Source organism: Triturus cristatus, chromosome 9 (genome assembly GCF_964204655.1).
Source record: "Triturus cristatus chromosome 9, aTriCri1.1, whole genome shotgun sequence".
Classification (NCBI taxonomy): domain Eukaryota; kingdom Metazoa; phylum Chordata; class Amphibia; order Caudata; family Salamandridae; genus Triturus; species Triturus cristatus.
Window position 1 is genome coordinate 1,020,086,379 of NC_140592.1, and position 27,670 is coordinate 1,020,114,048.

At 45.0% G+C, this 27,670-nt stretch overlaps 1 protein-coding gene across 7 annotated transcripts in view; it reads left to right on the forward strand.

The window, feature by feature from the left end:
* ERG28 (ergosterol biosynthesis 28 homolog) overlaps positions 1–13,445 on the forward strand; it is a 60,700-nt gene extending 47,255 nt beyond the window's left edge. For all 7 annotated transcript variants that reach the window (XM_085626708.1, XM_085626709.1, XM_085626711.1 and 4 more), the window contains 2 exons: positions 6,953–7,071; positions 10,941–13,445. In XM_085626708.1, the coding sequence (XP_085482834.1) occupies positions 6,953–7,071; positions 10,941–11,029 (208 nt within the window). In that variant the 3' untranslated portion in view covers positions 11,030–13,445. The remainder of the gene's footprint in view (positions 1–6,952; positions 7,072–10,940) is intronic.
* The last annotated feature ends 14,225 nt before the right edge of the window (positions 13,446–27,670 follow it).

A 27,670-nucleotide genomic window follows, 5' to 3' on the forward strand; every position in this document is an offset into this window, starting at 1 on the left:
TAGGAAGTGGGCCAAGTTGGGAGGGCACAAGTCCGCTGTCCAAGCGATAAAATCCTTCCCTCCTCTCCCATCATCCCATTCTCTGTTCCCAATAAGAAAAATCTATTAAGTAAAAAAAAAAAAATGGAGGCCATTCAAATCTGATTACTAAGTAAATAAGCTTTAAATTGACCAATATAGCTAGTCCTTGCGGAGTCTGGAGAACTGAGTTTTTCAAATGTTTTGCAATCTTGGTTGCATATTACAAAGTAACTTTAACGATTTCTTCCGGCACAGACTGTTATCAGGATTGAGTCTCCCTGCATTTCTGGGGTGATTTTAAAATTGCCCAGCCTCCTCTTTAAGATAGTAATCCCTTAGTTTGCCATGAGTATTTGTCTATGGTTCATGTGTGTTAGCACCGAGTAATGCCTCCTAGCAGTTTTGACCCCTCCTCTAGTTCAGTCAAGACTGAACCCCTCGTGTAATGTAGCTGGTATTCACTATTCTAGTCTAAACGTCTCTTGTAGGTATTGGGACTCCCCAAGAATTTTAAACTTCCCGGTAATGCAGCCATGACTAGGTTCATTAACAGTCTTGACCCATTGTGAAAAGCGGCTGTAGTTCGGATGCCTGCTAATTTTGCGTCTGGTTGCATGAGGGACAGGTTACAGAGGCAGCCAGTGATGCGGTCTGCTTGCTCCAGCCTCTTGGTTTCTTGCTGGTTGCAGCTGAGATGTAGCATGGAAGTCCCATTGGTGAAGAGGAGAGGTCTATGTTAAGCCCATAACTCTTGTCCTTGGGGGTCTGGGGGATGGAGGGATGAAGAGAAGTGCATTTATTAACAGATATCCACTTACATCATCCTGCAGCTCAGCAGTCGAATGTGGTTTTCAACCTGGTTGGTAGGGAAAAGTAAGGTGAGGCTAAGCAGTGTTGAGCTACAGTGGGGAAGTTTCTGCCCAAAAAGCAGAGAGGAGCATAGGGAGATTCTTCTACCCGAAAAGATGCCCTGTCTGAAGCAACCGAGGCAGTAACTATTTATGTGAGAACTGTGAAAATGTATTAAGTGGAGGATGGTGAAGCATGTGACTGGTTATGGCATTCGGAGTGCTGGAGTTTTGAGGCTGGTGGTGAGAATGGTGTGTACGGCGGTGCTATGGTCTTTACACCTCGCTCTTTTCTTTTCTCAGTCCCCTGTCGCCTGTCTCCTGCGTCACAGCTTCTTGCCCCCTTAACGTCTGGCCGTTGTAATCCAGGACCACTTCAGCCTTTTACTGCCTGTAGCTCACTTTTTAGTGACTTTTAGAAAGCCACTCCATCATATATTGGATCTACCTCCATATTTACCAGAACTTGAGGACATCAGTATAATGAGAAACCAACTGGGCTGAACACATTGTTATAAAAGGCAAGTGCAATGAGGTTGCACTGAGATTGTTCTAATGAGGAAGAGGTTCAGATGCTTTGTTGTGACATTGTCTGCTTTAATGTATTTAGTGCAGCTAGAAGCAGCTATCTGGTCTGTGGAAATTCCCTGTTGCTTCCCTGCTGACCCACTCCTTAACTCCCTTTCAGCACTGCTTCCTTTGTGAAGGCTCACTTGTCCCTGACAGGGTCAGATGAAAGCAGATGCCAATTCCATCCTGTCATACTTCTTGGCTGCATGGTACATGCCATTCAGCCCCCCTACTAACCATCCCAGTTGCCTATTACCGAGCTATGAAAAGCAGGTTGATTTTCAGCTACACACCCCTGGAATTGTTTAGAGGATGAGACGTAGTACTCGTAAATAGTGTGTCGGTTGGACTTTGATCAGGGCAACCCAAAAGTGTACATTGCTGCAAAAACTCTTAAGTCCTAAAAAGAAGGAAACCATTTGAGTTCAAAATAAATGTTCAAGGAGGCACCTCATGGAATGGACATTTCACACCACAGATACCTTAAGTCGCGGACATGGGTTTCTCGTCATACGTGCTCTCTCCCAAGTGTTGTGGGAGGCCTGTTGATGCCAGGGCATGTTGTATTGTCATTACCACGCTTGCAGATCAAACTCTGGGTACACCTAAACGAGGCTTGCCAGTAACTGGCCTTCACACTAAGACTACCTATAAAGGAAATTAGTGTTTTCAAGCAAAGGAGAAAAATATAGAATCGCTCCTAAGCCCTTACTAGCGAAAAGTATCAAACCTGACCTTCATCCTTTGTCTGGCCTCTTTCTCCATTCTTTGCCTGGCTTAAAATCCCCATTAATGTTACATTCATCTATATCACATCACGGACTAACAAACTTTGCCTTTTTCTCTACCACCAATACCACCTGAAGCTTTTTTTGCTCTCCTTGCACTGGCCAGCCATCCTAAAGAAGGCCCCTTGAAAACAAAGCTATATACGATCTCACCTGTTATCACGCAGTAGAGTGTAAAGAAGCTTTCGGAACCTAAAAATAATTAAACCAAAACCTATTTTGCATACCCATGTTAGTACAACCTTAGAAACACAGGTAAAGTAATGTAACCAGTTCTTTGTTGTTCACAGTAGCACCCTTTTCGAAGTTGCTTTTTCCTCTGTAAATGCTGTGATGTATCCCAAAAGGCATGAAGCACCTTTTGGATTACATTCATTATGAACTGAAGCTCTTACCCTTTTAAACGAACCTGTCTTAACATGCAGTAATGGCTCTCTGTTCCCATTTGTCTCACTTTGAAAGCCTCTTAGTATGGCCTATAATTCCCCCCTACCCCACCCCAAATCGTAATTTCTTGCAAATTGGTGAACTTCTACCATGTCCTCGTTCCACAGCGTGTTTATTTGAGAGATCTAATGTAATGAGATCACATACTCTTTTGCACACACACCTATCAAAAGCAGTGGCTGTCCTAGCACCAGTGCATATCAGGAGGCTAAATCTTGATTTGCACCCTCCTATCAAATAAACGTTTAGAAGGGCTTGCAACACCTTTGAGTTACACTGGCATAAATCTAGGTGACGAGGAATATGCAGTCCATAAGAATCTCATGATTGGATATTGCAGAAGAGTGAAATTGACCAGCTTTATTGTACCATACCTAGTCTTTCACAATGTCTGGTGAACCCCAGGGCACAGTTTTTGTTTTTGGGGAAATTTCCAGGATACAATTGATGGGTGAACACTTGTCAACGGTGGTGGGTACACCTCATGTCCATAATCATGGACGCGGGGTGTACATTCCACCGCTGACAGGCTCCTTACACAGAAGCGAGGATTGTGACATAAAGATGTGAGTGACTGTTTGAAATATCGACTCCCAGATTTGTCCTACTCCTGGACTTTGGGGGATTGTGAATATTTGTAAAGCAGTGATACTGATAACGTGATAGCGTATGGGTTGGAATTACCACCATAAGCAAAGTACAACATACTAATCTATGAGCCCTGAAGAAGTCCCGGGACTTGACACCCAAATATCGACGAAACACGTATTGTCTGAGACTGGTGTATTTACAAAACAAGAAGAATAAAAGAAATAGATATTTCTGTCAACACAGACGTATGATTTACTATGTGAAAGACATTAAGTGTGTGCTGGGGAATTGGATGTCTTAACTGGGTGGTCTAGGCCACATAATAGGGAGTTGGGTGGTTCTCCCTACCTTACGAGCACCGCTAGATACTGAATAATAGGATAAGAGGCGCCCCTGACACTAATCCACCCCACAATCGGGGGTTGCTGAAGGACCCTGCTTTTCAGTACTTTGGTCTCTGAGTTTGCTGTGGGTACAGGGACTGCCTAAAACTGAATTTTAGTTTCAGAAGATGGCCACTAACAAAACCATGGTATAATCCCCACTCACACTTCCAGTGCCTAAGTTTTGTATAACCGAAGACCCTCGTTGTTTTGGATTTAACCTGGCACATTACATTTTAGGGCTGTTTGCAGTAAAGCATATGGGAATTACTGAAAAAAGCAGGTAGGCCTGGTTCTGGGAACAGTTACTTAATTGGTTAGAGACTAGGCTGGTGAACCCTTCAAAGCTGTGCCCTCACCCTTTCTTCCTCGGAACTCCGCTGGACTTGCAAAAGAATACCAGGTGGTTCACCTGGTATCTGTGATTTGGCTGAAGGATATGAGGATGTTGGACCCACTTCAATGTGAAATCCAAGGACCAAAACATATCCAAGCATCATAAGGCTGATCCCACTGAGTGGTACCAGCAACATAAAACAGCCTAAGAGGACATCTCTGTGTACAATCCCAGTTGACCAGTGGTAAAGAGACTGGACTTGGTTTTGATGTTGCACTCTACCTGTCTCACTGAGTGTCTGTAAGTGCTCCCCCTGAGGTCATGGGGGGCACAGGAAGTGTAGCCGTGTGGTTGTTTGGGCACCAAATGAAGTTTGGGAACTTTTTCAAACATTTGCTCCAGAATTTCAAGGGGATTGACTGTGAAAAGTATCTAACCAGTAGTCTAATTGAATGTTATGTTTGCTTCATGTGGAGAAGAGAGTTTTTCATATGAAAAAATGACAAGTCCCATGTCCTATTGGGACTTGAAAACTTTCTTGAACTTCTCAACTTCTAGTCCTACCTGTCATTCGATTCATCATTGTCTGCCTCAAATCGAGCCTAGGTTCCAAGACCATTGCACACCACTGTCACTTTGCTCTTTTTGGAACTATTTTCACTTAACTCTTTAAATTATTATCACCAGTTCCCGGTATTGGATTTTTGTCATTTTGTTAATTACATTTTACTCTATTTTTTTATAAACAATTGGGCTGGGATTTTAATTATGTTGTGTTTAACTGTTCTGGTACTTCTAAATGCTTTACACATTATTGTTAAGTTAAGGTTTTCTGCTCTGTTCTATAACTACCGGGGTGGGGGGGGGGGGGAGGCTTAGATTTAAATTATTTAAACCTTTGATTAGACCTAAAAAGATGGTGACAGCAATTAATATTTCTCCTCTCACTGAAGGCATAATTCTGCTCTATGAAATAATGTATTTATTGAAAGCGCAGCATCTTGTTCAATATAAATTACAATGTAGAATATTTCCTTGCCATAAATGAGTCTTTGATCACTTCTGGCTAATGTGGACGTTAGTTCAACTACTAGCACCACAACAGCTTCACCAGTGTGATGCTAATCAGTTTTGCCCAGCAGTGGTAATAGTACTAGCATACATACAGGGCCTGACCCAAGTAGTTCAAATAGCAGTAGTACTGGCATCCTCTCTGACTACTACTGTTAATGTTTCTGTTGGTACCATTACACCAGGTCCTATTATTTATTGTACTGCTGCAGGTAATAATATTAGTACAACAACTGGTACTACTTTTATGAATGTTTATTACTACTAGCAGTATTGGCAGATATGCTTCTACTGTTGCAAGTAGTCAAACTACTAATCTGTTTACTTTTGAGTATGACATGAAGGACTAAAGTAACTATAGTAGGATTGGTGGCACTACTACTACAGTTACTTCTACCAATAATAGTACAACAACGTTTCAACAAGTGCCACCCAGACTGCGCTTACTACCATGAAATGTTATGTTGACTTGTTCACTTTTCTCCACATGGTACCTAAAATGCAACTTGAATAAGCAACTTAATACTTAGTTTGCTTTCTGAAATTGACTTAATGAACTTGAGACTACAAAATGCACAATGTTATCTTATTATAGGTCACTTGCTTCTCCCGAGTTAGCTTTCTCTCTTTCACTTGATCTGGTGCATTGAGAGAAATCTCTGCTTTTCCGCTTTAGGTCTAGTACTGTATGGCGGCTATTGTGCTTTGTCAGCCCTGTGATTATACTTCAGAGCAGTCTTTTGTTGCATTATGTTTTTTGTGTTTATCGAGAGATTTTAGAAATTGCTTACGTGCATGGTTAAAATAAACACCATTGGTTATCGCTGGTGGAAAGCTCTGTACCACCTGCTATTCTTGAACGCCCAAACATGTTCTTTCCTGAAAGAGGCCACTAAAACTAGGAGAACCATGGAGGGTTAAAATATTTCCGATGGGATAGAGTGTATTTATTCCTCATTGTAGATAAATTTGCTTTGCCTAGCTTTTAATTATTTATTGTTCTATAAATTGGAATTTTAATTAATTTATTTCAATGATTTGTATATATCGATTTAGTATTTTAGGTATTTATTTTTTACTGAGTGTTGTTGATGATTGATTTATGCAGTATTTTATTTTTTGCAACTGGGGAGTTTTAACAAATTTGGATTGTTTGTGATTGTTTTTTTGGCCGGATTAGCCGAATAAAGATCTTTTGAAGTTTGTGAACTTGAACTTAACGAGCTGACTCACTTATGAAAATCTGGCTCTTGACCCCTCTGCCTGAACCCTTCTTACAATGCACCAGTATCTTCTGTCCTCAGAGTGTTCACACTGTGCCATAATACACCTGTGGCTCCCTGTTTCTAGCACTCTGCAGACACAGCCTGAATCGGTTGTTGCATAGTTTAAAATATATCCATAATGGTAGTCAATGTGGAATAGTGGCTAGAGTTTGAGACTTTGGAACATCTGGAATCTGGTTTGAATCCCTGCTTCAGCTCAAAATCCTGTGATTCTGGGCAAATCACTTGATCTCCTGGTGCCTAAAAAGATTGTAAAAAAGAGTGTGTGATGTAAACGGGTCTTGTTGTACAGTGTCTAATGCCCTTAAGACCGGGTTAGTACTATAATAAACTGCAAAATAAAAAGAATATATGCGCACTTGATCATATTTATCTCTCTCCTCCCCTCTCCCCTGACTATTCTCTATTGACTCTGTTCCTTGTCATTTCCCCTCTCTGGTTGCCACTCTATCATTACCCCTCCATCCCTTGTTGTCTCCCTAACCCTCCCACGCATCTTGTACCCTCTGGTGCTGTCCTTACACTCTCCATCTTGTGGCCTCTCTGAATCTGTCTGTTGTTTTGGCCACTTTTTCTCCTTCATTTGTCTTTCTTTCCCACGACTGTGCAGGCTGTACCACATCACCCTCTGGTCCTTCGTCTTGGCAGTGGCTCATTTCCTGTCAGAGGTCTTCATTTATAAGACAGCCCCTATGACAATCGGTGTCATGGCCCCCTTGATGGTTGGAAGTAAGTACCCAAAACACGAAGGAGAGTATATTCTGCCCTGCCCAGAAATACCATAATGAAATGATCCATTATAGAAAGAGTTGCATGGCAAAAATAAATTACTCTTATGGAGATTGAGATTCTTATGTCTTTGCGTTGCCTCCTTCACTTGGGTAACTATGAAGTGCATATCTCCTATCATGTGCCGGCACTAGGCTCCTTTATCTAACCATTGCCATCAAGTGTTGCACCAGTCTCCCAGTTCTTAAAAACAGAAAGGAGGCAATGAGGTATATACTATGTTAAAGAAAGGGTTTTTGGAAAGAGAGAGGAATACTAAGAGAACCTTATTTGCCTGAGGTACGTATTTTCTGTCTTACTCCGTGATCTGTCCTTCCCAGCATAGTTAGGACAAACTTCTTAGAATATTTGGGAGGTTGAGACTATGTCTCAGAAGCAGGTTATAAGTGAAAAGAGTTTGTGAAGTCTCCTGGCTGCCTGGAGGTTCCCATTAGCTGGAAACCTTCAGAGGAATGTCTGCTATTTGTGGAGAGGCCCACTTGGCTGCCCAGGACCTTCCTTTTAAAGGCCAAAATTGTGCCCAAAGTCTCTCTGGTTCAAGAATTCTGCAGATTTCATAGATCTAGAAATAATGCTGGCTGTGCTGTAGATTGTGTGTTACCGGGGTTAAACCACGATGCAGGACAATATGCCTGGTTTCGTGAAAGGTAGTCCATTCAGAGTAACATTTGATAGCCCTTACTGCATATGCTTACGGCAAATCCCTTCATTAGAATGTGTAGCCTAGGCTGTAAGATTGGAAGGAATATTTCCTAGTTTAAACACAATTCTGATGTTCACATAGACATAAAGACAGTATTGATATAAGCCCCACAAAACAATTATTATAAGGTTACATGAACGAGTTTGCATTACGTTGATCCGCATGGATAAAGTCGAGCACCATTTGGAAGCCTGTTCTGAAAGGACGGAGGTCACAAGAAGTCATAGCTTGTACATTCTCAGAACAAGGTTACAATCCTACTGGATGCAAAATCTTCATATGGAGGACGGAGTTATAAAGAAGTTCTTAATGTCTTATGACCACTTTTGTCAATACGTTTTGAAACAATAAATTGAGAAGCTGAAATCTGGGAAATCTACCGTTTCCAGGAGTTGATGTACCTGCCAGAAACGGAAGGTCAGAAGGAGGACCTCTTCAACTTATCCCCAAAAAACAAATTGTTCTTCTGTGAAATCCAGTTGCAGGACATTAGCTGTTTGTTTCCATTTTTCTGGCAGTGCACATTTATTTTATTTATAAAGTTTTATAAAGCGCCAACATGACCAAAAGTTTGGTGTCGAAGCGCTGTACAACCTAATAAATAGCATCAAATATACAAGGAGCAAAATATAGACTATACAGCATGAAAAGATAATACAAAGAGACATAGTGAAAACACCAGCAAAGAAATCAAATGGGCATGGATAGTCGCCTCAGATAGGAAGGAGATTTTTCAGCAGTCTTATTTTAACATTTTTTTTTAAAAGAACGAATGAAGGGATGGTCCTGATCTCTGGAGGGGAAGAGAGTTCCAAATTCTTGGGGCAATTCCAGAGAAAGATCTCTTACAGGTTTTCTTTTTGTGAAATCTTTGGGGTTTCAGCAGTAGGGAGCATGTAGTACGAGAAGCTCTATTCCTACCAGTCAGGTAGCAAGGAGTGTTATGGTGGATGACTTTGTATGTCATGCATGCTATTTTTAGGTGGATCCTAGATTCATAAGGTAGCCAGTTCAGAGGGTGGAGGGCTGGGGTGATGTGATCATTTTTCTTTACCCCTGTGATGAGCCATGCAGCCGCATGGAGGGTAGCCCTCAGCGGTGCTAGTTTTATTTTCGGTAGGCCAAAAAGGGAAGCATTCCCATAGTCAAGTTTGGAGATCACGAAAGCCTGAACCGCCATCTTGAGATCTGCATTGGGCAGGAAATGCTTTAGTTTTCTTAAGATGTGGAGATGGAAATTGGCCCCTATGGTTGTGGAGCTGATGTGATTGATCATGGAGAGGTGGTTGTCTGGTGTTATTCCTAGGGATTTTGCTGAATCAATGATATGTGGGGCACAGTTCAAGGTGGTGAGTAGTGGGAGCCAGTCTTTGATGTTAGAGGTGGGGTTGGGAAGAGAGATTAATGAGAATTCGGTTTTGAGGGCGTTACGTTTGAGATGGTTAAGTGTTAACCAGTGTTGAGTTTTGTTCAAGATGTTATTGAGAGTGCTGATGTTGTTAGGGGAGGTAATTTTCATGTACAATTGCGTACATATGATAGGAGATGTTGGAGTGTTTGAGTATTTCAGTCAGGGGTTCCATGTAAAGATTAAAGAGGGTGGGCGAAAGTGAAGAACCTTGGGGAACGCCAATAGTGACCGGTGTCCGATTGGATAAGTCATGATTGATTAGGACTTGTTGAGATCGGTTTTGTAGGAATGTGCAGAACCATTTTAAGATGGTACCAGAGAGACCCATCCTAAGTTCTAAGAGGTTCAGGAGGGTTTCATGTTTGACTGTGTCAAACACTGCTGATAGGTCAAGAAGGATTAAAAGACAGGATTTATTATGATCAAGAAAGCGTAAAGCATCGTCGACAATGTGGACCATGGCGGTTTCAGTACTGTGACCTGGTCTGAAACCAGATTGGCAGTGGTCGAGGAGTTGGTGCTGGTCAATGAGATTGCAGCGTTGTCGATGAACACATTTTTCCAGGAGCTTGGCTAAGTTTGGGATGCTCGAAATGGGGCAAAAATTGTTGGGATGAGAGAGGTTCGCGTCTGGCTTTTTTAGGATAGGTGTAACTTGTCCACATTTTAGACAGTCTGGCATGGTGCCTTGCATAAGAGAGGCGTTGATAATTCTGGTCCATAGGGGTATCCGGAGGTGTGAAGTTTCCTTGAGGAATTTGGAGGGTAGAGGGTCATTGAAGTGGTTGGAAAGTTTAGTGGAAGGCAGTAGTTTTGAGATGTCTGCGTCCTCAAATGTCTGACAGATGGACCACGAGGCACTGTTTTTAGGTTTAAAGAGAAGGCTGCTAGGACAAATTTCCTGCGAGGTTGAGGTGCATTGTGACTGGGTTTCAGGCGGTAAACAATTCACAGCAATGCGGAGCTCATTGTCAATTGACTTTTTTCTCAGAAAAGAATGAGGAAAATGTTTGACAGGCAGGGATGTAGTGTCAGATGTGGAGGATTTACGTTTCCCATTCGGTGGTTGTTTAACCAGTTCAAAGAGTTTTTGGGGACGGTGGAAGGCAGTATCCAGTTGCTGACGGAAAAATGACGATTTGGCACTTCTGATGCACCTATTGTAGTGCCTTCTTTTTTTACGCAACAGTTTAAGGTTTGAAAGAGATATGGTCTGTCGCCACACTCTTTCTGCATGTCTAAGGACACGGCGTTCCTCGTTAAGGCTACAGTTGAATCAGGTATTGGTTCTTCTTATTGGGACTCTCTTCAGTCGTTTGGGGGCAGAGCAGTCCATGATTTTAGACATAGAGCTAAGGTAGTGCTTAGTGAGGTCTTGAGCATCAACCATATCAATTGAATGAAAGGACGAGGAACCTGCTTAACCTACAAGGGATATTTGCTCCTTCAGACCAGAAATAAACCCCCTCCCACCCGTCTCCCAACAAGTACTCATTATAACTTTTTTTATTTTATTTATTAAATAAAACTACCTTACTGGTAGAGGATGTTTTCAGACAAAGTATGTTTCTTTGACTGTCCACAAAGGCTTTGCAAGCTAGACACACTTTTCCGGTTATGCTCCTGTTATTGCAAATTAAGAGAACATTGTCTGAATTTGCTTTATGCTTGTTCTTCACTCTTTCTTTCCTGCAGGTTTTTCAGTCCTGGGGATGCTGATTGGCTTCCAGTATCTGGAGGTGCCGCAGGAGCAGCCTGTCTCGCGCAACAAGAAGACAAACTAAAGTTAATTTACCACTTGCCGTAAACCACTGTTCTTCCTGTTGACTGTGTCTAGCAGAACACCTCTTTCATTTGAGTGGGCTCTTCTTTCCTCTGATGGTGCACCTATTATCCACTCTCCTCTATTCGCTATAGAATGTTTTTATTTCTCTGTAACACAAGTCCTCTTCTATCTTCTGTGAGGCAGTTTCTATCTCCCCTGATAGCAGTCCTGTGTCTGGTGTCCAGGTCTGGTGGCTTAGTGGACTAACGCATCCACTGTAGGGGCATGTGTTAGACCTCATGGTCACAGGTTAAAATCCTGGCAGTTCCACTCAGCCTTTCATCCTTTTGAGGTCGATAAAATGAGTACTTTGAGTTGGGTTACAATAAACATCTGTTATTCAGCGCCAAGATACCCTTGGGTGAACGTGCGCTTTATAAGTACACATATTATGTTCTCTGACACATGATCTCCTTTTCTTGACAGAGCTGGTCTCTCCTGTATATAAAAATAAAAAACTACCTGTCCTCCGATAGTTCCTTAGCTCAACCTAAACCCATGGTTTTAGTCCACAATGCTCCTTTCACATTTCCTTTTTATTCATTCAACATAACCCTTATTTTCCAATGTACACTTGTTTTTCTTTTTTATTCTTCTTATGAGCTCCCTGCAAAATCAGCCTTTTCAAAAGCTTCTTTTTGTTACTTTAAGATAGCTCTTCACGTGTGCCTCTAACACAGCAGACCTGCTAAAGTCTACGGAGCTTGAAGGAATTTTGGGTCCAGCTTCTGTTAATAATTCACTGAACTATGAAGTTGTTACCTGTAATCTTATTTCATTATTGGTATTCCCTCAAAATTCCTAAATGGTAGCATATCCGCACATGGTCTCCATCCTGGAACCCAGCATTTAAATATGTATTTTCCAAATGTAAATTAATTTGAACAAAAAGAACATGCCTTTAGGAGGCCCCACCTTAGAGCTAGGAGTTTAAAATGGAATAATTAAAACACTGTTTTATACTGAAAAAAGAGGAATCTGTGTATCTAGACCAAGACTGTTACTGGAGAAGGCTTCACCAGCGAGTAGCTCGTGAGCAACTGGTTGCTTTCAAGCTCCTTGCAAGTAGCCCTCAATTGTGCAGCCCAGCCTACTAAATTAGAAGCTTTTGCTTGGTTCATTTAATGTATGTATCCCAAAATTGAAAAGGTGATACTTGATTGTTCAATCGTGCATCATTGGGGAGACTTACTACTATTATTACATTGGTATCAGGGGCATTGTAGCTATGGCAGTCCTGTATTAACCATAAATAGACATTCCAAAGTTATAAACCCTTTTCACATTACTGCTAACAACCCTGCATGATGCAGTGAGGTGATCGCTGCTGTAATCTCGCTTGGGGTGCAAATAATGTAATCTTGTCTGACGTGGTCAGTTACCACACTAATAATATTAGTTGCTCTGGATTATTTCTATCTACCATGAATAGGTCTCATTACAGAAAAGGTTGAAGACCCCTGTATTAGAGTGAACACTGCCTGTCGAGCATTCCAGAAGATAAGTACCCCAGCATTCCCTGCAGAGCTACGCAGTACGTTTTTCCTACACATACAGTTTAGAAATCTAAGCATTCATGTTGTAGAGGCAGGTCGGTTGTTAAAGAATTCAGAGAGAATATTGACAACGAAAGTTTACTGTTGCTGAGCTCCTTCCTTTTTTTTTTTTACTTTCAGAATGTACTTTAACCAAATGGCTAATAATGTACCATTAGAGACTCCAGACTTGGTCAATAACACTCTATTGGTCCTCACTTCACTTGATGGGCCCCTATGAAACGCAATTAGACTCCCAAGTTCAGTAATGCTACTAGTATGGGACGTTTTTCATACTGTTACCTCGTGCCTCTATCTTTCTTAAACAGTTACCCCAGTGCTCACTGTCAGAGCTCCAAACGAGTTGTGGGAGAGATTCCAGAACTGTCCACTACCAGCAACCACGGGATCCATTCCAAGGACTGTGATTGGCTGCCTCAGTACCACCATTCCAAGGACTGTGATTGGCTGCCTCAGTACCACCATTCCAAGGACTGATATTGCTTTTCTTCTGAAGTTCTGCCTATTGACCACACTGTGCCATTGTGAGTTTTGATTTATTGATGCCGGTACAATTTTAACTGTGAGTGTAAATAGTTCTTGCCATAGACATAAATACCTCACTATGCTGTCCGTTGGGCAGCTCCCTGGCGCAAGGTGCACAACTGCCCAGCTCAGACTTTCTCCAAGTTCTGAGAAAGTGTCATAGATGGAAGGACTCTACAGTTACAGCTACTCTTCCTTGCGCTGGGGAGGGAAATGTGTGTTCCTGATGGAAATAGGTTTGTGTTTTTGATGGAAATATGTATGTGTTTTGTAATAAATTATGTATAAAGCTTAGTGTTGTGGTGTTTTTCTGTCTGGGATCTGTACTGCAGCCACGTGTTAGCCTTTACATGTCTAAAAGTGCTTAGAAACCTACTGCCCGTTCACCTTAAAAGGCACCTACATTTCAGACTGACTTTCATATAGTTTTTTAGGCATTATAAATAACAAATCTTCGGAAGACTTTTTACTTCTGCTTCATTAAGTAATTAACCCTATTTTTAACTGATTGCTCATTAAAGTGGTTACCCATAACAGAATGAGGTCACAGGTCGAGGAAATTAATGCTTGATCAAATATTATGTGGTATGTGATAGTATCATCAGAGGCATAGAGACACCATTTCAAAGTTAAACATGTTGTATTAGTATTCAAAATATTCACCTAAAATAGATGAGGCTTAATATTAAAAAAATGTTCCAAAGCCCACCGTTTATGCAACAATCGGGCACTTCCTTTGGCAGCACTAGTTTAGTCTCTAGAATGATCTGGAGGTACTAAAGGGGCACCACCCCCTTCCTTGAATACATTCTGCTCAGGGGCCAATGGGTACATCAAGAAAAGATTGTCCCCCATAGTCTCTCACTGAAAACTATAGGACTTGAAACCAGGGGGGAAAGGGCCGAGAAGGTAACTGGGGAACGGATTCCCACTGGACTTGCAGGAGCTTCCTTATGCATGTTCAGTATACAAGTGGGGAGACTGCAAGGTCCATAGGCACACTGCTCTAGTGGTAAACTGCAGCCGAAGTGCGAGCTTCAAGATTCGGACTTCCAGGCTCCGTTTCCCAGACAGATGAGGCTTCGACCACTCACTAGTCTGCTGCTGTTTCTCTCTAATCCATTCACCCCTTAACCAGGCACAGATGTCCTCTGGATACCCTGCAAATCCCCAGCCAACCCATGATAGGTGGCTTTGGGCATAGCGCGTCATGGCCAGGGGCAGGTGACCTCTGGGAACTTCCTTCACCATTAGTAAGTAGCCCTTAGGCATAGCATCTGCCCTGCAGCAACTCCAAGGTGTTTGCTTACTATATAGACTCCTAGAAAGAAACTCACCGCTCTTTTCTGTGGTAAATTTGTAAGACTATTTACCCCAGTAGCCAGATGCTGGTAACTATAGGGGTTCCATGCACTCAATTGCCACTTCATGGTGAGGCAGTGCCTTTCTGCTGAGATTAAAAGTTCATGAAATGCAAACAAAAATTGCATTTTGAAATGGCAATGAGTTTATTAATGTTAAATAGTATTAAGTAATGCCTTGAACACTATTTCACAGAGCCTTGCTTGACCTACGTAAGCCTACTTTTATAGTAAAAACCCAGTGGAGCATGGTACAGAGTCCAAAACAATGTCCGCGTGTTACCGGAAGATCGCTGGTTTGTCGGATAGTACTGCTTCGAGGTGTAGAATTCTTTAAAGGGGCGCGAGTACTTAACGCTCCTGAATTTTAGAACGGTTGGGGCAGTCCTCATGGATAGAGGGACATTGTTCCAGGAAATAGGTGTTCCTTTATTAGGTCACGCCTAACAGCACAGAAGCGCTGTTGCTGCGAGGGGTATTGTATAAATTAAAGGGATTGAGCCCGCCATTACTTACCATTGGCTGGCTTGATTGTCCTTTTTAGGTGCCTCCTAATTGGCCACCATATGCCTCATGTCACTTCCTTTTATTTCTCCAGAGCATGGACCAAATACTGATTGATTTCATTTGATAAGTGTCCTTCCGCTGCTCGCACTGATTCAGGGTACTTATTTAAAAAAAGTTTCTGTCCATCATTTCCACTTCCATGCTGCACCACTTGTTGCTTTTTAATATCCTTCCTACAAGTTGATTTGTTGTGGTCTTCATTTGTTTTGGAGTTTTACCACCCCAAACAAATAGCATGCAATATTAAAGCAGTTTGTGACTTTTACAGTTTGACGCTTCCTTTTATAGCACCAAACAAATAGCACGGAATGGTGACTTTTAAAAGCACCTCAATTTTGGGCAGCGCTGCAGTGAATCCATTTCTCCTTAAAACCTTGGTCCTCAGACTTGCAGGTTGCCCCTTCTCTGTGCATACAAATTACGTGCCTGTCTAAAGCGCTTCAGTTTAGTGCATTGCAGCAACTACTACATTTCTCTTTAAAAACCTGTGTCTAAGTTTTCATTCTCATAAGTATTCCACCAAAAACGCTTATTTGCACCCTATATTTATTTGCATTTAGGTGCAAGAGATGTAGCCTAACGGCCACAGCTACACTCCAATCTAACCCACTCTATCCCAATCCATTCCATACAAATCTAGTCTACTCCACTCCAGTTCACCTACTCTACTACTCCACAATTTACCCCATTCCACTAACTTTTAGACATGTTGAGCAGCAGCAACACTGGCGTACAACTTGGCTAAAACACATTGCCAAAGCTAATGGCTCTTGCATAGGTGAAACATTTTTTTTCACCAGAGTCGGAGGTGTGGTGCCAGTTTCTAAGTCATTGTAAGTAGGCAGCTAGTTTTGGAGGAGAGGTGGTGGAGCAGGGCCTTGCTACCAAGTAGGTTCCAGCAGTATGCTGTTAAAAAAAATTAGATTTAGAGTTTTGGGATGGGTACAGGTAAGGTTTGTTTTAGGATATAGGGGTGAGTAGAGGTAAGTGTGATTTTAGGGTTTGGGGTACATGGAGGTGAAAGAGTGATTTCAGAGTTTGGGTGGGTAGAAGTAAAGTGAGATGAGGGTTATTTTATGGTCCAGGGGTGAATAGAGGTAAAGGAAGGTAAGGCTTATGTTACGGTTCAGGGATGGGTAACGGGTAATTTTAGGGTTCAGGAGTGGGTAGAGGGAGCAAAGGGTGATTTTAGGATGAAGTAAAGGGAGGTAAGGGTGACTTTAGGTTTCGGGTAGGTAGAGGTAAAAAGGGAATTAAAGGTGATTTTAGGGGGTTGGGGTGGATTGAGGTAAGGGTGAGTTTAGGGGTCGGTAGAGGTAAGGTTGCTACAAAGCTTTTGAAAACACCTCTTGTTTGTTGACAAATAAAACATCCTCAAAATTCTAAGAGGTGAACAACAAATAAGTAAATCTGATTAAGCGGCAAACGTTTATTCAGAAGAACACATACTGCATGGCAACAGCCTTAAATGAAGGGAGTATGTCTACAACGTCATCAAAGCGACAAGCAGCCAAAAGTTATGTTTTGGAAACTGGTCACATATGACAAAGTTTAGTTATTGCTAGTTGTTTGTGCTAAGCTCTTGGAAATACCAGGATGTTTAGTTATTGCTAGTTGTTTGTGCTAAGCTCTTGGAAATACCAGGATGTGAGAGCTTCAACTTTCTTAGTTTCAAGTTGTCTTACAAGCAAAAATAAACAACCTACCACAATCTTGGCGCAAGCTGTGCAAAAGAAAGCTGATCCAGAAATCAATCAGTACTTGGTACAGGCTCCAGGGAAGAATAAACCGAGTGAAACTGAGGTACTCACCAATGAAAAGGAAGAAAATAAGAGCAACAAAGAAACCAACCAATGGTAAGTAATGGACAGGCTAAAAGTCCCTTTTAGAGGTTGATTTTTTTTTGTTTAAAGAAACCGTAGATCATTACAAGCGACCGCGCTGTCAGCCGGGACCTAGAAATGCAGAGTTTTAAAACTTGCGCCACGGTTACGCCTGCCTTGAGGAAGTTTCATTTCTTGGAGCAAATACCTGTTACCACACATTATGGAGGGTTTCCAAATCTAGTGCAAAGTGTTAGTTCCGGAGTAGATTGCTACCCGCCAAAAAGCGCTTCAGCACCTTATCAGGGTAGCAAGGGGTATGTAAATGCAAACCCTGCCCTCTTCTATCCCTCCACTATCCTTTTTCAATACAAATAAACTTGCATGTCCACCACTCAAATTCATTTCATATTTCCTTATACTAACTCGCTACTAATCCTTTTTGGGTTCCGGAGTAGCGTGCTACTTGGTGAAAAACACGTCCATGCCTCACCAGGGGTAGCAAGCGCTATATATATATTCAATTGCAATGCAATAAATCTAGGCCTTGGTTTGTCATTTTTATATGCATGTTCAATTTCTTTCAAAAACAATTTAAAACCTAATGAGTTTCATAGTGTTAGCAACAGTGTCCACTAGGTGGGAGCAATGTGCAAGCGAATCAACCTAAAAGAATATACAGATGACAGTGTTGTTAGTTATCCAAGTTAACTCTTTTGTGACTTTCGAGTGTAAGCTGGCACTGCAGTGGTGTAGCTTTCAAATCTTCAGGTCTGGGTCCAGATTCATCAATATTTGACACAGTGCAACGTAGCAAGATAACTTGCTGCAAAGAGTCAAATTGAAAGGACAGGAAAGTGCCATATTTACTAATATATGGTGTATTCCTGCTCTCTCACTGTGCTGGCGCACTATGTGCTGACTAGAGCCAACATAAGCACCCTTGTGCCATGGTGCCTAAGTTGCAGGCAGGATTGTTTTCGTGCAGGAATGGACACTTTACTGAACGAAAACAATCCTCCTAGGTGTTTTCCTGTTTTTCCAGTGTGTTGCAGCACACGTAGAAAGAGGAGAAATAAAGATATTTCTCCTTGTTGCGCCTCTATCGGGAAAGCATACAGTTTTGACGCATTCCCAGGTTTACTTGTCTTGGTAAATCTGGGAATGTGCCACAATACATGTGTGAATGCATGGGTACTCCACCCCTTTGACGCCTGTCTGGCCCAGAGTAAGGCAAGTTAGTGACTTAGGTTTACTCCAGATATACCAAGTCATGTAGGGACACACAATGTGGCCTTGCATGGCTTGGTAAATTTGATTTGAGGATTGGGTTGCCCTTGCGTCATGCTGCTTGACATAAGGGCAAGGCAATGCTTTGATAACTCTGGGACCTGGCTCTTAGTAACAGAGTCTTCTTAATTGAAATTGTTAGATGATTCCCTCCACTGAAACCCAGTTCGCAAAGTCCTCCCAGATATTTCTCCCAGCACCTGTAGACTTCCTCTGTTGGAGATCTTTGTTTTCCATTAATTGTATATTCCACATATTGACTCCATTTTATTTTTTACCAATCCATCTGCAAAAAGTACATAAAGGCACCTGCGTAGGGTGACCAGACATCCCGGACAGTGCCAGTGTCCCGACACTTTCATTCGTTTTAAATACATGTCCCGGTTTTTGAGACAAAGGTCAAGTCAGGCTGCAAAGGAGAATTAAAAGGTATGCTTGCGTTAAATAATATATTTGTTTCAGGCAGCAGCAGGTTGCCCTCGGCTGCAGCAGACAAGGGACGGCGAGGAGGGTAGGGTTAGTCAGGGTAGAGGCTAGAATTCTTGCCATAGCTAATGTTATGTGAATGTATTACGTGCGTGCGGTTTGAAGAAAAAAAAGAAGGGTTGATGGCTTTAGTTCTACTTTTATCTCTGGCCTGTGCCGGTTTTTGCTTCTCAAAATTTGGTCACCCTACACCTGCATCACATCTCCAAAATGAATGACATAGCCCAAGCATCACACCTCTTTTGCCTCTACGTTTGTTCATGCTGTACAAAACTAGCACTTTTGCCTATGCTACACACCACTGTTTTTGAAACTGTGGGTCGTGACCCACTTGTGTTTGGTTGGTCAAGAAAGTCCAAGCAATAAGTAAAGATGCCTTTAAATTCTGTATTTATCTTGTCACATTTCCTGCGCTTTAAAGACATAGATCAAATGTCTTCTGACAAACTGCTGCTTTTTTTAAACATGGGAATTGATGTTGGCGTTCACAAACCTCTCTCACTTTGCAGTCCGAAAGAATAGTTGTGTGCCAATCTTGCTTTGGTATAGGAAATGTGAAAGGAAAGGCTGTAGGATGTCATTGTTTTGTGACACCCAACAAAATGTAAATGAACTATACAAGTCATTATTTGGAAAAGCAAAAATTATCACATTTTATTTTTTTAATTCTCGAAGTGTGATGGAATGAAAGGTTTTACTAGAATGAAAACAAATCAAGACACTTTACTTGGTGATGCACAAATGATAAATACTCACTGAAACCCGGTTTTCACGCATTATCATTTGCGTGCAATGTCATTTTATTAGTAAAACTGTAGGTCTGTGCAAATTTAGTGGCCATTTCAATTGAAAATGTGTTGTCTGTAAATGACAGTGTGCTACCACACAATGCTTTAGTTACATTAAAGAAAAACAATTCCCACCTCATGCCCATCAAAGCTAGGTGGGTCGCTCAAGTTTGTCATTCCAAAAATTGGCAGTGGTTCTAAATAGTTTGAAAAGCACTGATGTACAGCATGAAAAAATGTCACTGGCAGACCCAATATTTCTAATAGGTTAGATCTACTTACTGGCTTTGTCAATGCTAGTTATCAAATTGAAGTGGTCACAGTGAAAATGAACTCAAACTATAATCCAACATTACCTTTAGTAAATCAAATTCAACAGTTTCTTCATTTTTGTAGAGCAAAATGTTATTCATATTCAAATAGCTGCACTAAGTCTATATAATTAGGTAAAGGTGTCCAAGGAGGGAAAGCGGCGGAGTGCTCAAAGGGTGTGTATTGGTGAGGGTTGGCGTATTGGTGAGGGTTGGCAAACAGACATTCGTTTGACCTTCGAGCATGGAGATCGCTTTTGATTTTAGTCCTGTTTGGAGAGTTTGATTAATTCTGCATCTCCATTTTCGGTCATGTGTGAGAACAGATATTGACACGTACAGAATCATGCATCCAATAACAACGCCTGTCTCTACAACATAGGAACCTACTGGTCCATCTTCCGAGCACTCCACCAGATTTATCTAGGTGAATTGAAGGGTGTCTCCCGCAGTCCTGATGAAGACACCCCTCCCCCCCGTAAGGATTCACAGTCCCTGCACACATCATTGTGGTCAAAACATCAACGATTTTTAGTTGCTTTCACGTACAGTCAACAGTGATTGATTTACTGTGACACTAAAACACTGTGGTCTTTCATGTATATTTTGCCTTCATAATGAATGAACCACGCATTCCATTTTCAACGCAAGTTGTTACAATGAATTACCCGGGGGGGGGGGGGGGTGCTGGAGTTTGGAATAGTATAATTTACTATTCCAGCTCCAGTCCCCGCAACAGTAGGGAAAGCATTGGACTTTACCGAACACATATCGTCGTAACGCTGCGTTGTAAATGGAATGCGTGGTCCAGACCCATTCATGGTTCCGCCCACATTGCAAAAGCAACACGTTGTTCGGCAGTCGTGGTATTTGCTGGTTCCCATCCTGGATGGTTCGAGCCAGGTTAGCAAGATAATCCTCAGGGACTGCCAGCATGATCTCAACAACCATAGCCCATAAAGCAGGAGTATATCTCCCAAGCAAACAGCTGGCATTTTTTGACCATAAGACTAGACTGGCCAAGTAAAACATCTTCCCAAATGTCTCAATTCCTTTTGACTCTGTCAGGAGTCATCATGGGGAAATATTTGGTGTTCATCCTACTGGTGGAAGGCTAAGCCACCAAACCTTCTGGTGTAAAGTGCTAAATCAAATCAGGGTTGCCTGGCACCGGTCTGTAGCGTCTGGCAACCTGCTCGTTCAAGGGCGGACATCTGCAGGGCTTAGATCAGGTGCCCATAAGGGTGTCGTCCAGGGATTCATTAAATAGAAGTAATGGTTCTGATGAATCTTGTCCCATTTGTAAAACTTCTTAGAAAACTAGATTTAACTTCCATAGTAGGCTGTAAATCCACTATGTGCACATCTCATTACCATGGCAGAGGAATCACTCTTTTCCATTGTGGTCTAAGGGAGAGAATAACCCAGTGTTCGAAATGTCCAACCAAAAGGTCCCCTGCAAGTCCAAGTAGAAATTGTCACCATCATAATGTTGGGGAGAATAATCCCCCTAGTCTCCACTGAGCAGAGCCAGCCAGCCAGCCTTTGAAATGACAGAGTCTAAACCAGTGGCGCACTGGGGTGCAACTGAGGCAAAGGCATGGTTCTGTCTAAGTCCGATAGAACTAGGGCTGGGTAGGTGAGTACAGCTTGGGAAGGCGACCTTGGCCACAGCTGAGAAATTTAGCTCAGAGTGGGATAAAACATTGATACTAGATAGCTTCACACCATTAGAGACACAGGACTCGGTTGAACTGTTGATGTCGATCCGATCAGGATCCGTGTTGGATCCCTGTCCGGTATCCGTGATCAAACAAACCCCTGAGATTATTGGGACAGCACTTACCCCCCCTGTTCAATACCATCTTCAACTCGGGTCAGTTTCCTAAACAATGGAAAATGGGATCTATTCTCCCTCTGCTTAAAAAAATCAAACCTGGATCCGAGGGATTTGAATAGTTATAGACCCATCTCACACCTCCCCTTACCAGCACAAATGAGAAAGCGTTGAATGCCCAACTCAGCCTATTTCTTCAGACTAACAATATACTGGACCCAACACAATACCGCTTTTGAGCTGAACACAGCACAGAGCTGGCCTTGATTAAATCAACTGAGGAGGCAAGAGAGGCCTTGGACCAGGGAGGCGCTGCAGTTCTGATTATGTTGGATCTTTCAGCAGCCTTCGATACAGTTAATCATAAGGTTTCGATGGACCGTTTATCAGAAGGTGGGGTACAAGGCACGGCCTGGAACCTCCAGAAATCCTTTCTTACTGACAGATCACAAACGGTGGATTTGGAGAAAGATGGGTCAAAGCCTTTTTCCCTTTCTTGCGGGGTACCTCAGGGATCCTCCCTTAGTCCTACACTTTTTAATGTATACGTGTCCCCACTGCCGGCCCTGATGAGATCATTCGGGTTCCAATTGACATCTTATGCGGACAACACGCAAATAGTGCTGTCCCCCCAGCGTGGCCAAGAAGCGGAAACAGGATCAAGATGTCACGACTGCATGAAATACAACGAGCTGGTTGGGCTCTTAAATAAAGCAATGAGTGTTTCGTGAGACAAAATCAATCTGATATTAAAATAAAACCCTCACTCACCAACATAGTTGGTGACATGCTTCATCATGGGGTTTTGCCAGTGGTGCCTTGTGCACCTCTGGTGTGCTTCGACGCTTTTAGTATGGCGGAGCAGCTATATTCAGATTAGAAAGTTTAATGTGTGGTGATTAGAAAGTGAGTTAAAACGTCATATGGCGTCTGTCAGAAAACTTAAATGATGGCGTCATATGAACGGGTTAAAAAGGTGGTGGATATCAGTTCCTGACTTTAAGTTGGTCAGGCCAATCCCGCTTAAATGGTCAACATGTTTCAGCTTATATTTGTCTTTCACCAAGCTTTCATCAGGACCTAATCATGAGAACAAACACCTTGGCGGTATAAGCACGCTAAGGCTTATCCAAACCAAAGGTGTAATTGAACCGATACACTCACGGTTACTTCAGGGGTCTTCCACTCGTATCGAGGGCAACCTCGTTTGTGTAAATGAGGGCGAGGAAGTGCTCCTTGGGCAAACAAACGGGTGGCGGGACTACAGAACAAATCATCCAAGTCCTCTGCCAGGCAATTTCACCTACAAATGACCGCCGAGCCCGGTCCGGGCTCGGCGGTCATTTGTAGGTGAAATTGCCTGGCAGAGGACTTGGATGATTTGTTCTGTAGTCCCGCCACCCGTTTGTTTGCCCAAGGAGCACTTCCTCGCCCTCATTTACACAAACGAGGTTGCCCTCGATACGAGTGGAAGACCCCTGAAGTAACCGTGAGTGTATCGGTTCAATTACACCTTTGGTTTGGATAAGCCTTAGCGTGCTTATACCGCCAAGGTGTTTGTTCTCATGATTAGGTCCTGATGAAAGCTTGGTGAAAGACAAATATAAGCTGAAACATGTTGACCATTTAAGCGGGATTGGCCTGACCAACTTAAAGTCAGGAACTGATATCCACCACCTTTTTAACCCGTTCATATGACGCCATCATTTAAGTTTTCTGACAGACGCCATATGACGTTTTAACTCACTTTCTAATCACCACACATTAAACTTTCTAATCTGAATATAGCTGCTCCGCCATACTAAAAGCGTCGAAGCACACCAGAGGTGCACAAGGCACCACTGGCAAAACCCCATGATGAAGCATGTCACCAACTATGTTGGTGAGTGAGGGTTTTATTTTAATATCAGATTGATTTTGTCTCACGAAACACTCATTGCTTTATTTAAGAGCCCAACCAGCTCGTTGTATTTCTTTCCATATACACTCTTTTGTTGTTTTTTGTACTTGATTTCGGGGGAATAAGAGTGTAACTCGACCCTCTCTCTCTTGTTGTTTCTAACGACTGCATGAAAGCCATCTCGGGGTGGATGTCTGTTAGACGGACCGGGAGGGTCGGCCGAGGACAAGGGGAGAGGTCTCCGGGGAGAGCCGTCTCCAGCCATCGTACAGATGCGTAACTTCCCCCCCACAGATATACACCACACAAGGATAGGATTTAACGTTCTTTATAAGCGATTTCTTAAGGTACGATGGAATGGTACAAGGAGGTCTGGACTCAGGGGTCCCCTCGATTCTAGTCTCTTGGTTTGGGAAAGGGGGTAGCGGGACAGTCTGGTTACCAATCTGGTAGCTGAGATGGTCTGATGGATAGCTCACAATCCTCGAGCTCGATGTTCTAGCTTTGGACGGGCCGCGGCAGCGCCAGCAGGTCCCGGTGAAGGTGGTCGTTACACGGTCCGCGGCAGCGCCAGCAGGTCCCGATGAAGGTGGTCGTTACACGGTCCGCGGCAGCGCCAGCAGGTCCCGACGAGGATGGAGAAGGCCGCGGCAGCGCCAGCAGGCAGGACGATAGTTCACAAGGCAGGGCTACGGCAGCGCCGGTAGTCCGTCAAGGCTGAGTTCTTCTCGGTGTCTCTCGACTCCAGGATACAACTGCCTTCCTGCTCTGGAGCTGCCCTAGTTATAGGTCTGGCGCCCTTTGATGTCCGGACCCTCGCGCTTGGAGGTCGGAAGGTCCGGGATGAGGGAGTCCAGACAACCAGCAGGGGGGTGGAGCCAGCGCCCGGGGGAGCTGGAGGGCGATCGGCACCTGGCGGGGGAGAGCCATCGACATCTCTTTCTCCCATTGACCTGCCAAGTGGTCCGTTCACCTCCTGGGTGGATGGTGGTGCCGGGATGTCGGGGCCTGGCCAGGCCCAGGGTTAGGGTCGAGCTGAGGCCACGCGGCCTCGTGGTGCAGTGTCCAAGATGGCGGCTGATCCGGCCGGGGGAGCCGGTAGGGGTTCGGCCCCATGATACATGGATGTCCGGGGGCAGGAGTTCCGTCGGGAGACGGGGTGCGGGTTGCTCTTGTGGGTAACACCTGGGGGTCCGGGGCTTGGGCCCTGTCATGCGGGGAGGGAGCAAGCCCTTCATGTGGCCTGTCCAACATGCGTCCCCCCCAGCTGAAGGCGGGGAGAGTCACCCATCCTCTTGGGGACTCTCCTCGTCGAGGCGGAAAAAGCGTGACAGGCCATCTGCGTTGGCGTGGTCTTGGCCCGGTCGATGTTCCACAGTGAAGTCCATCCCCTGCAGGGAGATGGACCAGCGCAATAGTTTTGGGTTTTCCCCCCGCATCTGCATTAGCCACTGCAGGGGTCGATGATCGGTTTGCACCCGGAAGTGGGTACCGAAGAGATAGGGCCGGAGCTTTTTGAGGGCCCACACCACTGCGAAGGCCTCCCTCTCGATTGTGCTCCAGCGCTGTTCTCGGGCCAGGAGGCGTCTGCTGATGAAGGCCACCGGCTGGTCAAGACCCTCGGGGTTCAGCTGGGAGAGAACCGCCCCGATGCCGTGGTCGGAGGCGTCCGTTTGCACAATGAATTCCCGACTGTAATCGGGGGCCTGGAGCACAGGGGCAGTGCACAGGGCGGCTTTCAGCTTCTCGAAGGCCGCTTGACAGTCGGGGGTCCAGTTAATCTTCTTCGGGTGGTTTTTGGACGTGAGACCCGTGAGGGGCCCCACAATGCTGCCATAGTCCCTCACGAACCGCCGGTAGTAGCCGGTGAGTCCCAAGAAGGCTCGGACCTCGGTCTGCGTGACTGGGGGTTGCCAGGACTGGATGGCAGCGATTTTGAGTTGCAGAGGGGCCACCAGACCGCTTCCCACCTGGTGTCCGAGGTAGGTCACGGACCCCTGACCAATTTGGCACTTGCCGGCCTTGATTGTGAGGCCGGCCCGCTGGAGGGCCTGCAGGACCTCTCGGAGGTGGTGGAGGTGGTCGGACCAGTGGCGGCTGTACACAGCGATATCGTCCAGGTAGGCGGCGCTGAACTCTTCGAGCCCCGCCAAGACCTGGTTCACTAGTCGCTGAAAAGTAGCTGGGGCATTCTTCATGCCGAAGGGCATGACCTTGAAGTGGTAGTGGCCATCGGGGGTAGAAAAGGCGGACCGTTCTTGGGCTCGGGATGTGAGACCGATCTGCCAGTAGCCCGCTGTCAGGTCGAAGATGCTGAGGTAGCGGGCAGCCCCCATGCGGTCGATCAATTCATCCGCTCGGGGGATGGGATGAGCGTCGGTCCTGGTGACAGCATTCAAGCCCCGATAGTCGACGCAGAATCGGAGTTCAGGAGTGGTGCCGGGGGCAGCAGCTTTGGGGACCAGCACGACCGGGCTGGCCCAGGGGCTGTCCGAGGGCTCGATGACCCCGAGCGTGAGCATCTTGGACACTTCCTCTTGGATGCAGGCCCGCACCCGATCTGGTACGCGGTATGCCCGGTGTCTGATAGGGGGACAGTCCCCAGTGTCCACGTCGTGCAAGCACCAGGGGGTGACCCCTGGGGTGAGGGAAAACAAGGTAGCAAACTGCAGCAGGAGGTCCCGGCAGCCTTGGCGCTGCTCTGGGGTGAGGGCCTCGGAGAGCCGGACCCCGTCCACGGAACCATCTTTCTCCTGAGTCTTCAGGAGATCAGGGAGAGGCTCGGAGTCTTCTTCCGCCCCACTGTCTGTAGCCATCAGGAGGCTGAGTTCCGAGCGCACAAAGTGGGGTTTGAGTCTGTTGGTGTGGAGGACCCGGAGGGGGTTCCGGGGAGACTCCATATCGATGAGATAGGTGACGGGGCTCTTGCGTTCGACCACTTTGAAGGGCCCCGTCCACTTGTCCTGCAAGGCACATGGTTCGGTGGGGGACATCACCCACACTTGTTGACCAGGTTCGAATTCGACGGAGGAGGCATTTTGATCGTACCATTTTTTCATGTCCTCCTGACTGGCCTCAAGATTCGCTTTTGCCATTTCCCTGAATCGCCGGGTCTGATTGCGTAGTGCCAGGAGGTACTTGAAGACGTCTGGAGGGGTCTTTAGGGGGGCCATCTCCCAACCTTCTTTGACTAGGCTGAGGGGCCCTCGCACAGGGTGCCCGTACAAGAGTTCGAAAGGGCTAAAACCGAGGGACTTCTGGGGAACTTCTCGATAGGCGAAGAGGAGGCACGGAAGTAGTACATCCCACTGGCGACGGAGGGGCTCTTCCAATCCCCCAATCATTCCCTTGAGCGTGCGGTTGAATCGCTCAACTAGTCCGTTTCCTTGAGGATGATAGGGGGTCGTGAATCGGTAGGTGACCCCGCACTGTTGCCAGAGGGACTTCATATATTTCGAAATAAAGTTTGTGCCTCGGTCGCTGACGACTTCTCGGGGGAAGCCCACCCGGGAGAAGATCCCCATTAAGGCCCGGCCGACCACCGGAGCTGTTACAGTTCGCAGGGGCACAGCCTCGGGGTAGCGGGTGGCGTGGTCCACCAGTACCAGGATGAACCGATGTCCTTGTGCTGTGCGGGGGTCCAGGGGCCCCACAATGTCTATTCCCACCCTCTCGAACGGGGTGGTGACAACTGGGAAGGGTTGCAGAGGTGCTTTGAGCTTGCGGCCGCTCTTCCCGCTGGCCTGGCACGTGGGGCAGGACCGGCAGTGGTTGAGGACGTCGTTTCGCATCCTCGGCCAGAAAAAGTGGGTCACCAGGCGACTGTAGGTTTTGTCCTGGCCCAGGTGTCCAGCCAGAGGGACATCGTGGGTCAAATTTAGCAGGAAGTCTCTGAAACGGAGGGGCACCACCAGCACTCGACCGGCCCCTAACTCCGCGATTCTCTGTTCACTGTATAACAGGTCGTTATCCCAATAGACCCAATGGGCTCTGGTGGAGTCCCCTGCGCTCTGGGCGATGGCTTGCTGGCGGAGTCCCTCGAGGGAGGGACAGGTCTTCTGCTCTTGGCGGAACTGTTCCTGGGTGGGCCCCCCTTCTTGACGCCACTGAGCCAGGCCGGGAAGGTCCTGGGGCTGGGCGACCCCTTCGGGGGTTT